The 11,380-nt window shown below is 29.7% G+C and overlaps 2 protein-coding genes across 4 annotated transcripts in view; both read left to right on the top strand.

The window, feature by feature from the left end:
• Positions 1 to 1,627: 1,627 nt before the first annotated feature.
• LOC126747569 (uncharacterized) lies at positions 1,628 to 3,624 on the top strand. Its single transcript, XM_050456306.1, has 5 exons — positions 1,628 to 1,970; positions 2,033 to 2,184; positions 2,443 to 2,592; positions 2,869 to 3,456; positions 3,517 to 3,624. Exons 1-4 carry the CDS (start codon positions 1,851 to 1,853, stop codon positions 3,449 to 3,451), a joined length of 1,005 nt encoding a protein of 334 aa, XP_050312263.1. The 5' UTR covers positions 1,628 to 1,850; the 3' UTR covers positions 3,452 to 3,456; positions 3,517 to 3,624.
• Positions 3,625 to 8,134: 4,510 nt separating this feature from the next.
• Positions 8,135 to 11,380, top strand: part of LOC126747326 (uncharacterized) — a 46,043-nt gene continuing 42,797 nt past the window's right edge. For 2 of the 3 annotated variants that reach the window (XM_050455876.1, XM_050455877.1), the window contains exon 1: positions 8,136 to 8,464. In XM_050455876.1, the coding sequence (XP_050311833.1) occupies positions 8,432 to 8,464 (33 nt within the window). In that variant the 5' untranslated portion in view covers positions 8,136 to 8,431. Of the gene's footprint in view, positions 8,465 to 11,380 lie in introns of all 3 variants that reach the window. The other variant, XM_050455878.1, reaches the window with a different exon arrangement.

Raw genomic sequence — 11,380 nt, 5'->3', positions numbered from 1 at the left:
CAAAATAGAGTCCTCAACTTTCCACTTTTCCAGCGAAGAAAGATTTGAGGAATGGTTAATAGAGCATAACATAAGCACAAACTATGCACTTGTTCGCACAAGGAAAATTGAAGATAAGATTGAAAAAGTATATTGTTGCAATCGAAGCGATTTTAATCGAGCGATTTTAATCGAGCGAGGTAAATTTTTAGCAATTTCAATTCTAGCAAAGTATTTATTGCATACTGTATATATTCATTGTACTATTTAGTGAAAGATTGTTAAACATTGTACTTAATATGTAGCTGTTTCTAGGATTTGAAAGCAAATGTAGTAAGAGAACAATAAAATGTAGTGGTTCCATTAAAATGAATGGTGTATGTCCTTCTCGTTTAAATGTCAAGATTTATGGTGCAGGTAACATTATATAGTCCTTTAGGGAATCCACACAACGGGCCTGGATGATCACCAGTAGCATGGCTGTAAGCCTAATTTTTGTATTGTCTTTATCGTGTGTGGCCTATTAGACTAAGTCAGCTATGCACCATAAAAACAATACAAAAATAAAGCTTACAGCCTTGCTATTAGCGAACATCCAGGCCCATGTGAATACCATTAGCTCTGTTTAACTTTTATGGTATTATTGGTTGTGGAAACAAATTATGTATTTGAAATTTATTTCATCAGTTTGTTCTTAAATAGTACTAAATAATACCCTCTAACTATTTGAAATTGTGTGTTTTTGATACTATATACATATACATAAAAAAATAATTGACTCATGCCCATATGCACCATAAGCTAAATTGATGGATTTTCTTTTCTTTGCTTGGGGTTCATCCATGATCCTGTACAGCCTAAAAGGCTTATTTTTGTGCACTTATAAATGTTTTATATGTTTTTGTTATTGGAATTTTAGAATATAGTATCAAAATCACAACATTTTTAAAGCTTTGCCTCCAGTCCAATGCTATTTAGGTATATCTAATTGGTAAAGCATTATTAATCTTACTACTTTCTATAGGAAATGTTGATTTGATATTTTACAAGTCACATGTTGGTCACAAAGAAGATGTCAAAACCCTGCACTTGTCACATGATGAAAAATCCCTGATTGTTGAAAAATTGGTTAGTGGAGTCAGTGCAGATCGAATTCTTTTGGATGCCCGAAAAGTCTCTTCTGATAAACTGGAAAGGATTCATTTACTCAACAGAAAGGATATTAATAATTTGGCAAGAAAACATAACATTAATGGGAAAAAACATAACAATACTATGGTGGCGATAAAACTGAAAGTAGAGGAATGGAATTCTAATAACAAAAATTATTGTTTTTTCTTTAAACAACAAGGTATGTAACTTACTACTTGAAAAATCCATATATCTTGTTTCTACCTAGTAATTATTACCTCTTTATTTATTATTTAGTCCAATATTTAAAGTGTTCAATAAAAATAAGTAATTGTAGTTTTCCAAAAAATTCAAAATTTGGTTAATATTTTTAAAAAGATGCTGTATAGGCTCAATTTCAATTTGAGTAGAGTAATACATTATTTTTGCCAATATGCTTCTTTTAAGAAAACAAATTGCATGCTAATATTGCATGCAATAATAATATACATATAGTATTTGTATATTATGAATGACATTATGGAGTCTAAATTAAAACAGTATCCAAGGATAATATGTATGGATGGGACTCACTGCACCAACCAAAAGGGAATGGATTTGACAACTATGCTCGTTAAGGATGACAGAAATTGTGGTTTTCCAGCTGCTTTTTTTTAAGTAATAGGTTAGATCAGGAGGTACAGGAATTATTTTTAGGTGCACTTTATGATAAAGTTGGGTTAATCGAGCCCCAATATTTTATGACTGATGATGATCCTAAATATTATAATGCGTGGGTAAAGGTGATGGGATCTGTACCAAGAAAACTTTTGTGTAGTTGGCACATTATGAAAAACTGGGTTATACAAGGAAGATCTAAGGTAGTTTTAGCCAAGTACCAAGCAAATATTCGACTGCTATGAAATGTTATTTTTCATTTTAGATACAAAATGATGAGATTAAGAAATCAATGAAATCCGACATGAAAAAAATTCTAAATGAGATTAAAATGGAAGCTTTTATTGACAAAACTACAAAATATTTTAAAAAACTAGAAAATGCGAATGAAATTGCATTTTTATCTTATCTTAAAAAGTATGTTTGACGGTTATACTTCATGTGGTTATACCTCAAAAGTTCATTTAATACCTCCTTCCTGCATTGTTTTATTTTTAGAATAAAAAAAATTAATTTATGTGTACATATAGGGAGCAAAAAAGCTTTTTCGACCACCTGTACACAAAAAGTAAATTTACTTATTCGAAAAATAAAACCACTGTGGAGGAAGAAAGTACTAAATAGATACCCTGTGTAATGACTTTTTAGCACTTAAAAACAATAATTACTTTACAGGTATTATTTCCAAAATGAAGAAAGAATTGCTATGTGGGCACATTGCTATAGAGTAAATGCGGGAGTGAATACAAACATGTCAATAGAAAGTTTAAATAATTTCCTGAAAAGTAATATGCTAAAGAGGAAAGCAAATATTACCATAGATAAGTAAGTACTATGTTACAGTGAGAGCTGGAAATTAGTGAATGCTAATAATAAATAACGTACTGTAGTTGGGTCGGGTTGAGCCTAGGATTTGTATATATGTATTTTATAAATTACAAATTCTTACATATTTTATTTGTCATTGAATAATTTTCAGCTTTCACGCTGAATTGTTACACATCATTCTCTGTGTGATCTGTTTCCTAAATTTGCATCGAAATTTGATTATGCACGAATCTAAGGGCTTTGCTGAAAAGCTGATATTAATATAAATTATAGGTTGATGGATGTAATTGAAGATTTGGTGGATGCAAAGATGTGGCAAAGAGTTTTGAAGTTGGAAAGACCAGATGCGGATAACTACCAAGATAAAGTGATAGTAAAAGCTCATAAAATGGCAGAAAATATGGATATGACAAATATGGTAACGGAAATTGAATTTGGACGGTATCAGGTAAAAAATACTAAAGAAGAATTTTATAATGTTTCCCTAAATGAAGTCTGTGAGGTGGGTTGCAAAACATTGTATTGTAAATTATGTAAGATCTGTTTTCATCGCTACACATGTGAGTGTCCGCAATATTGCATTAAAACAACAATATGCAAACACATACATTTAATATGTTTATATGAGCAAAGGAAGGGAAGCGATTCTGTTTTAGGTGATGTCGCTGAACTCCTTGGGGAATGTTCTTCCAATAATATTGAAGCTAGCCAGAGTGTAGAAATTGAAACGTTTGTTAATGAGAAGACGACTGAAAATCAACAAGTAGCAGTACAACCATTGAACAAGCAATCAAGAAGAGAAATTGAAATTGAGAGTGTATCAAACTTTTTAAGATCTTTAAATGATGAAACTTAGGATAAGTAAGTTAACTTTTTATAAAATTATATAAGATTTATTAACATATACCTGTAAATGTCTAGGTGCATGAGATAACTTACATCAATGATGGAACAGGTAAATAAGACAAATACAGGTAAACGAAAAATGGACAAACAAGTTTATTTTCCATCAAAGAAGAAGAAGGAGCAGTAAATAAAAATAATAAATTGTATAGTTTTTCTATTTTTCAGTATTTTTTTTTATATAATAGTAGGTATATTTTTATAGCTTTAAGTATATATGTGTATTATAATTTTTTATGTAAGTTTTGGGCAAATATTTGAAAAAAACATTACCTATCTCATAAGTTTCTTGTAGTTTCTTCTTATGAGTATTAATCGAAACTGCGAATTGTAAATTAATATTTCAGCATGAAATAATTAAGTTTCTTTTCAAATCAGTCATATACATGTCTTTGCAGCATTGATAAAATAAAACTTTTAATATATGGTACGTTTATATAACTAACTAAATCCATTGTGTTTTCATTTTCCAAAATTACCTCTCTACCTAGGTATAAGTTATTTAAAAAAATAGGTACTTATTTCAAAAAGATTAATAACATTTATATATTTAACATTAAAATTAAATTACAATACTACAATATTTTATAAATTTTGTTTTCCTTTTAATATGTCCACATAGTTATGCCCATGTTCCTTAAGTTCCCTTAAAAAAATAATAGTTATTTGTATAACAAAAGGGAGAAAAGTGCATAATTTCCTTATGTGGATGAAGTTTAATTCGGCAAAAGCATCCCCAGTGAGGAAATGACACTGCTCCTACAGTATTCATATAATTTTTTCTACTTTCATTCTTATTAATAAGCACAATTTAATGTATAAAATTAATTTTATAAAAAATAATAAGCAAGATATAGTCAAATAAAAGAATTCAAATAGGCAGCGAAATAAAATTAAAAATTTTCTTATAAGGTAGTAGAAAAATAAAATTTTCAAATAACAGTTTCTCAAAAATAAATATAGTAATTTTAAATAATATCCAAAATTAAATAAATCCATGTCCGCCCAAAAAATTTTTTCTAAATATTTATTAAAAAAAAATTCAATTTCCATTTCATTGGATCGTTCAACCAAATTGCATTTTTTTGATACTTACATTAGGGTATTATGTATAAAATTAATAATTCAATTTTCTTGTTTCCATCCTTCATTTATATTTAATTTATTTAAAGAATCAATAATTATTATTATTCCAGAAACGCTATTTTTTATTTTAATTAAATTATTTCTTATTCAAAACCGCTGCTTCTAGCAGCAAACATTGCTGTTTTGTTGTTTCCCGGCCAATCCCGCCATTCACATAATATTTAAATATCCGATTGGAACAGTCGGAGATAGCCGAATGGTGACGGGAATCGGGTGCTTTTTAGTGGCGTCTATCGCCAATCGTTTGGAGCACATGACATGCTAGTCGTTAGGGTGGTAAATGGCGCGAATTATGAAATAATGGTCATATGTCATTTTGTCCATATATGTTATTTTGTCCGTAGTTCCCCTATATAAAAACTAAAAATTCTTATCTCGGCTAATATGAGAGCTACGAATTTGGGATTAGTCTCGTTGGATTTAAAAGAACGAAACTAAGACAGATCCGTTGGATTTTTGCAGATAGTGCCCTTAGAAGGCGAGATATCAACTTCCAAAATTTGACTTTTTAGAGCACAAATATGGAAACTAGAAATTATTATTTCGGCTAATGTGAAAGCTACGAGTTTGGGAGTAGTCTCGTTGGATTTAGAAGAACTAAACTAAGACAGAACCGTTGAATTTTTGCAGATAGTGCACATAGAAGCCGAGATATCGACTTCTAAAATTTGACTTTTTTGAGCACAAATATTGAAACTAAAATTTATTATCTCAGCTAATATGAGAGCTACGAATTTGGGAGTAGTCTCGTTCGATTCAGAAGAACTAAACTAAGACAGAACCGTTGGATTTTTGCAGATAGTGCACATAGAAGCCGAGATATCGACTTCCAAAATTTGACTTTTTTGAGCATATTTATGGAAACTAAAAATTATTATCTCGGCTAATATGAGAGCTAGAAAATTGGGAATAGTCTCATTGGATTTAGAATAATTAAACTAAGACAGTACTGTTAAATTTTTAGAGATAGTGCCCATAGAAGCCGAGATATCGACTTTCAAATTTTGACTTTTAGAGCACAAATATGGAAACTAAAAATTATTATCTCGGCTAATATGAAAGCTACGAATTTGGAAATAGTTTTGTTGGATTCAAAAGAACAAAACTAAGATAGATCCGTTGGATTTTTGCAAATAGTGCCCATAGAAGCCGAGATATCGACTTCCAAAATTTGACCTTTTGGAGCACATATATGGAAACTAAAAATTACGATCTCGGCTAATATAAAAGCTACGAATTTGGGAATAATCTCGTTGGATTCAGAAGAACTAAACTAAGACAGAACCGTTGGATTTTTGCAGATAGTGCCCAAAGAAGTCGAGATATCGACTTCCAAAATTTGACTTTTTGGAGCACAAATATGGAAACAAAAAGTTATTATCTCTGCTAATATGAGAGCTACGAAATTGGGAATAGTCTCGTTGGATTCAGAAGAATTAAACTAAGACAGACCCGTTGGATTTTTGAAAATCGTGCCTATAGAAGCCGAGATATCGACTTCCAAAATTTGACTTTTTGAAGCACATACAATATGGAAACATATAAGGAACAATTTTATTATCATAGTGTCATACAATGCATGACACTATATTTATAAAAAATAAAAATGATTGTTTCGGCTAATTTGAGAGCAACGAATTTGGGAATAGTCGCGTTGGATTCAGAAGGACGAAACTAAGACAGATCCGTTAGATTTTAGCAAATAGTGCCCATAGAAGCCGAGATATCGACTTCCAAAATTTGACTTTTTGGAGCACATATATGGAAACATATAAGGAACAATTTTATTATCATAATGTCATACAATGCGTGACACTATATTTATAAAAAATAGAAAAACAGTAATAACGTTTCAACAATCGGATAATAATTTATATGTTTGGTGTCTTTGCAAATGACTTCCTCTATCACTTCCTTTAGTTTGGACATCTACTTTTGGGACAATCTGTATTTCAGCCTTTTTCCTCAAGTCCAACATGTTGATATTGTGTTGCCTCTACTACTACACTCCAGATTCTTCATCAGACTGTCAATATCAATAAATCAGTTAGTCGTTTCATGATGAACCGCGTGTGTTTAATTTCTTTATCCCTTAATTACTAGATTTCCTCTAATTAACAATAAAGCATCTTATATCCCATTATCAGCATTCTAGTTCGACTAGTACCAATTTAATGACATTTCTTCACGTTGTTGGAATTGGATGTTATATATTATATCGAATTGGCTAAAGCATTTGCCACGATGGACCCTGCCATTTTTGCTTAAAAATTACACAAACTGGGCTTTCACAACGACCTTGTCAAATTGTTCTCCTTTTATATCACTAATAAAAGTCAATTGGTTGAATACAGTGAATCAGATACAAAAAATATAACGTTCCTATTTAACTGGCTATGAAAGGATGCAACAACTTTTTTAGTAATTTTTACCCATAATTTCATTAATATTTGTTATCTTTCATTTTGTAGTGTTATTCCTTTGAGTGGGATCTTGGTTAAAACTGTATTTTTTTAAATATTTTTTTAACCATTTTTAACAATTTTTGTCCAAATATACCCGAGTTTATACAAATCGCTCGAACATTCATTGGTCCTTCGAGTCGGATACTTCCGAGAATTGCAGAAAATATTTTATGTAAGGTTTTCGAATTTTTATTTTTTTTTATAAATGTACCATTTATTATAAATTAAGAAATACGTTCTCGTTTGTTAGTGCTTTGTCAGCTAGAATGAAAGAAAATATGAAATGGCCATAATAATACCACCAATAGAAGCCAATTTGTTAAGTACACTGGATTTAAATCTGGAGAATATGTTGTCTTTAGTGGTGGTCCTCAAAGTGAAGGAAGGAAGGAGGGTTTCTACAGGTTGCTTTGTTGTTAGAGTGACTTGTCATTTGTGACACTTGCGTGTGACATACATCGTAATGTAACAAGTTTACATTATTGTAATTAGCTCAATATAACTATTAGAACTTACACTTGAGGTGAATTTATATTTAGACATTATTCACAAACTAAGGAAAGAAAAATGTAATAGAATTAGAGTCAGATACAAAAATCATAAATTTCCTGTTTCACTATCTGAAAAAGGATGCACAACGGTATAATTTTGTATTTTTTTTAGTAGTTTTTAACCATAATTTTATTAATGTTTGTTGTCTTCCATTTTGTTTTGTTGGTCCTTTGAGTGGGATTTCTTGGGCCTTTTTTTTTAACCATTTTTATCAATTTTTGTCCAATTATACCCGAGTTTATACAAAAAATTGTGCATTTTTTTCTCGAACATTCATTGGTCCTTCGAGTCGGATACTTATGAAAATTGCGGAAAGCATCTTATTAAATTAATATCTGGTTGATTTAATTAAAATGCAAATCACAATCCTCCCCCATATAAATTAAAATAATCTATTTGGTACACTTGGTGCAATGAAAACGATTTAATTACATGCATATCGTGGCGGTACCGCTCGAACCAAAACAGTACGCAAAACCGACTCGCGGTACCGTCGTCGTCACACAACAAAAAAAAATAATAAAAATAAAACAATCGCCGATCGGCAACTGAAGGTTCCTTAAAGGTTACGAAACGTTTATAATTTTTACGCCACATTAGTTTTCTGTGAAACAGTGAGGCAAACACTGCGCTAATTGGAAAAACGAGGAAAGAAAACGGCAGGATGTCTAAAAATATTTTACGCTAAAATAATCGAGTTAGTGATTATTAGTCCATTGATTAACAGTCCGGTGAAATGTTTTGTCCGCGTGATAAGTGAGTGATGTGATATGGGGATCTGTGATATTATGGACTGTACTAATGTAGGTACCCAATTTTTTTATTTAAATTGAAAAATTACTTAATTTAAAGTGTTCATTAAATTTACCGGTTAATTTCCGTAAGTCCTCTGTTACAAAAACAGATATGAGTAGATAATTTTTACATATTCACATTAATGTTTGTTAATAATGTGTCACATTAATTAAATAATTCATAAGTTAATCCAACATGGTGCCTACAAGAAAAACAAAAAATTTGTTGTTGATTAATTTATTAATCAGGTAGGGCAAAAAGAGTGGACATCAAAAAGTGTTATTGTGTTATACTTATTTTGCTTTACGACTTTAAATAACGTCGGAACAAGAATTAATATACATATACAATATAATATACATATACATATATAATATATCATATACAATTCTATTTACAAAAGGGAGAAAATTTCGGCATTTAAAAAAATTGACACGGGATTTATCTATCTAGTTTTTAAACTCGATTACTACACCTCAAATAATTGATGAAATTCTTCGGAAAAATCACTGTTTTTAGTCCATATTATCTAATCTAATAACGCTGTTTTTATACTAAATATTTATATACAATAATTAAATATTGAATATATATTTTTTGCAAAAACATTGTTTTTCATCAACACAACCCTTATCCCCCCACCCACCCCAAATATTTACCCAGTAAGAAATTCTTTTGAAAAATCACAGTTTTTCGTCCATAAAATCCAATCTAATTGCACTGTTTTTGTATTAAATATTTATTAATATACATATAAATATATCAAATTTGAATAAACAAACTGTGTTATTAGATTGGATATTAGCGACGAAACCAGCTGTTATTTATGCGCATTATTTTGCAAAACAATGATTTTTGGAAATAATTTCTTACTGGTAAGCTGTGTGGGGTGGGTGGGGGGTAAGGGCATGTTTAATTTAAAAACGTTTTTTTTTGCAGAAAATAATCGCCTGAGAGAAAAATGCTTTTTAAAAAAATTATAGGTGATAAAAAAATCTATAGTTTTTGTATTTATACTTTTCTCACATAATCTTCAGATTTTCGAGTAAAATGTGAAAATTCCGGTAGTTGTGCCATTTTTATCGAAAATTAGTGGCAATTTAGTTTTTTAAGATAAGTCAATAAGTTTTGCAGAAATTTCGGTTTTTTTTTGGTTCCAGACAACTTTTTATTATCTAGGTTTAAAAATACATTTTTTGGTTAAAACCGTTGGTATATTCATTACCCGTATATGGTCAAGGTATAATTATTAAACTGTTAAATATACGTATATAATATACGATTGCGTTGACGAAAGGGAGAAATTTTCTGCATTTAAAAAAATTGTCATGAGATTTACATACTTAAACTTGATTACTACCTCAAATATTTAATGGAATTCTTCTGAAAAATCACTGTTTTTCGTCCATATTATCCAATCTAATAACGCTGTTTTTATACTAAATATTTATATATAAAATTATATCAAATTTAAACAAACAGTGTTATTTATTTAAATATTGAATATATATTTTTTGCAAAAAACATAGTTTTCCATCAACATAACCGTTGTCCCCCCACCCACCCCAAAAATTTGCCCAATAAGAAATTCTTTTGAGAAATCACCGCTTTTTCTCCATAATATCCAAACTAATTGCACTGTTTTTGTATTAAATATTTATTAATATACATATAAATATATCAAATTTGAATAAACAAACTGTGTTATTAGATTGGATATTAGCGACGAAACCAGCTGTTATTCATGCGCATTATTTTGCAAAACAATGATTTTTGGAAATAATTTCTTACTGGTAAGCTGTGTGGGGTGGGTGGGGGGTAAGGGCATGTTTAATTTAAAAACGTTTTTTTTTGCAGAAAATAATCGCCTGAGAGAAAAATGCTTTTTAAAAAAATTATAGGTGATAAAAAAATCTATAGTTTTTGTATTTATACTTTTCTCACATAATCTTCAGATTTTCGAGTAAAATGTGAAAATTCCGGTAGTTGTGCCATTTTTATCGAAAATTAGTGGCAATTTAGTTTTTTAAGATAAGTCAATAAGTTTTGCAGAAATTTCGGTTTTTTTTTGGTTCCAGACAACTTTTTATTATCTAGGTTTAAAAATACATTTTTTGGTTAAAACCGTTGGTATATTCATTACCCGTATATGGTCAAGGTATAATTATTAAACTGTTAAATATACGTATATAATATACGATTGCGTTGACGAAAGGGAGAAATTTTCTGCATTTAAAAAAATTGTCATGAGATTTACATACTTAAACTTGATTACTACCTCAAATATTTAATGGAATTCTTCTGAAAAATCACTGTTTTTCGTCCATATTATCCAATCTAATAACGCTGTTTTTATACTAAATATTTATATATAAAATTATATCAAATTTAAACAAACAGTGTTATTTATTTAAATATTGAATATATATTTTTTGCAAAAAACATAGTTTTCCATCAACATAACCGTTGTCCCCCCACCCACCCCAAAAATTTGCCCAATAAGAAATTCTTTTGAGAAATCACCGCTTTTTCTCCATAATATCCAAACTAATTGCACTGTTTTTGTATTAAATATTTATTAATATACATATAAATATATCAAATTTGAATAAACAAACTGTGTTATTAGATTGGATATTAGCGACGAAACCAGCTGTTATTCATGCGCATTATTTTGCAAAACAATGATTTTTGGAAATAATTTCTTACTGGTAAGCTGTGTGGGGTGGGTGGGGGGTAAGGGCATGTTTAATTTAAAAACGTTTTTTTTTTGCAGAAAATAATCGCCTGAGAGAAAAATGCTTTTTAAAAAAATTATAGGTGATAAAAAAATCTATAGTTTTTGTATTTATACTTTTCTCACATAATCTTCAGATTTTCGAGTAAAATGTGAAAATTCCGGTAGTTGTGCCATTTTTATCGAA

The sequence above is a fragment of the Anthonomus grandis genome, chromosome 19, assembly GCF_022605725.1.
Source record: "Anthonomus grandis grandis chromosome 19, icAntGran1.3, whole genome shotgun sequence".
Classification (NCBI taxonomy): Eukaryota; Metazoa; Arthropoda; class Insecta; order Coleoptera; family Curculionidae; genus Anthonomus; species Anthonomus grandis.
This window is presented reverse-complemented; position numbering and strand designations above follow the sequence as displayed.

Bases quoted from the DNA above. Each gene is read 5' to 3' on its own strand.
- LOC126747569 (XM_050456306.1), top strand. From the start codon at position 1,851: ATGACTGATGATGATCCTAAATATTATAATGCGTGGGTAAAGGTGATG. The intron at 1,971-2,032 runs GTAGTTTTAGCC...TTTTCATTTTAG, and splicing joins TTATACAAGGAAGATCTAAG to ATACAAAATGATGAGATTAA. The intron at 2,593-2,868 runs GTAAGTACTATG...TATAAATTATAG, and splicing joins GCAAATATTACCATAGATAA to GTTGATGGATGTAATTGAAG.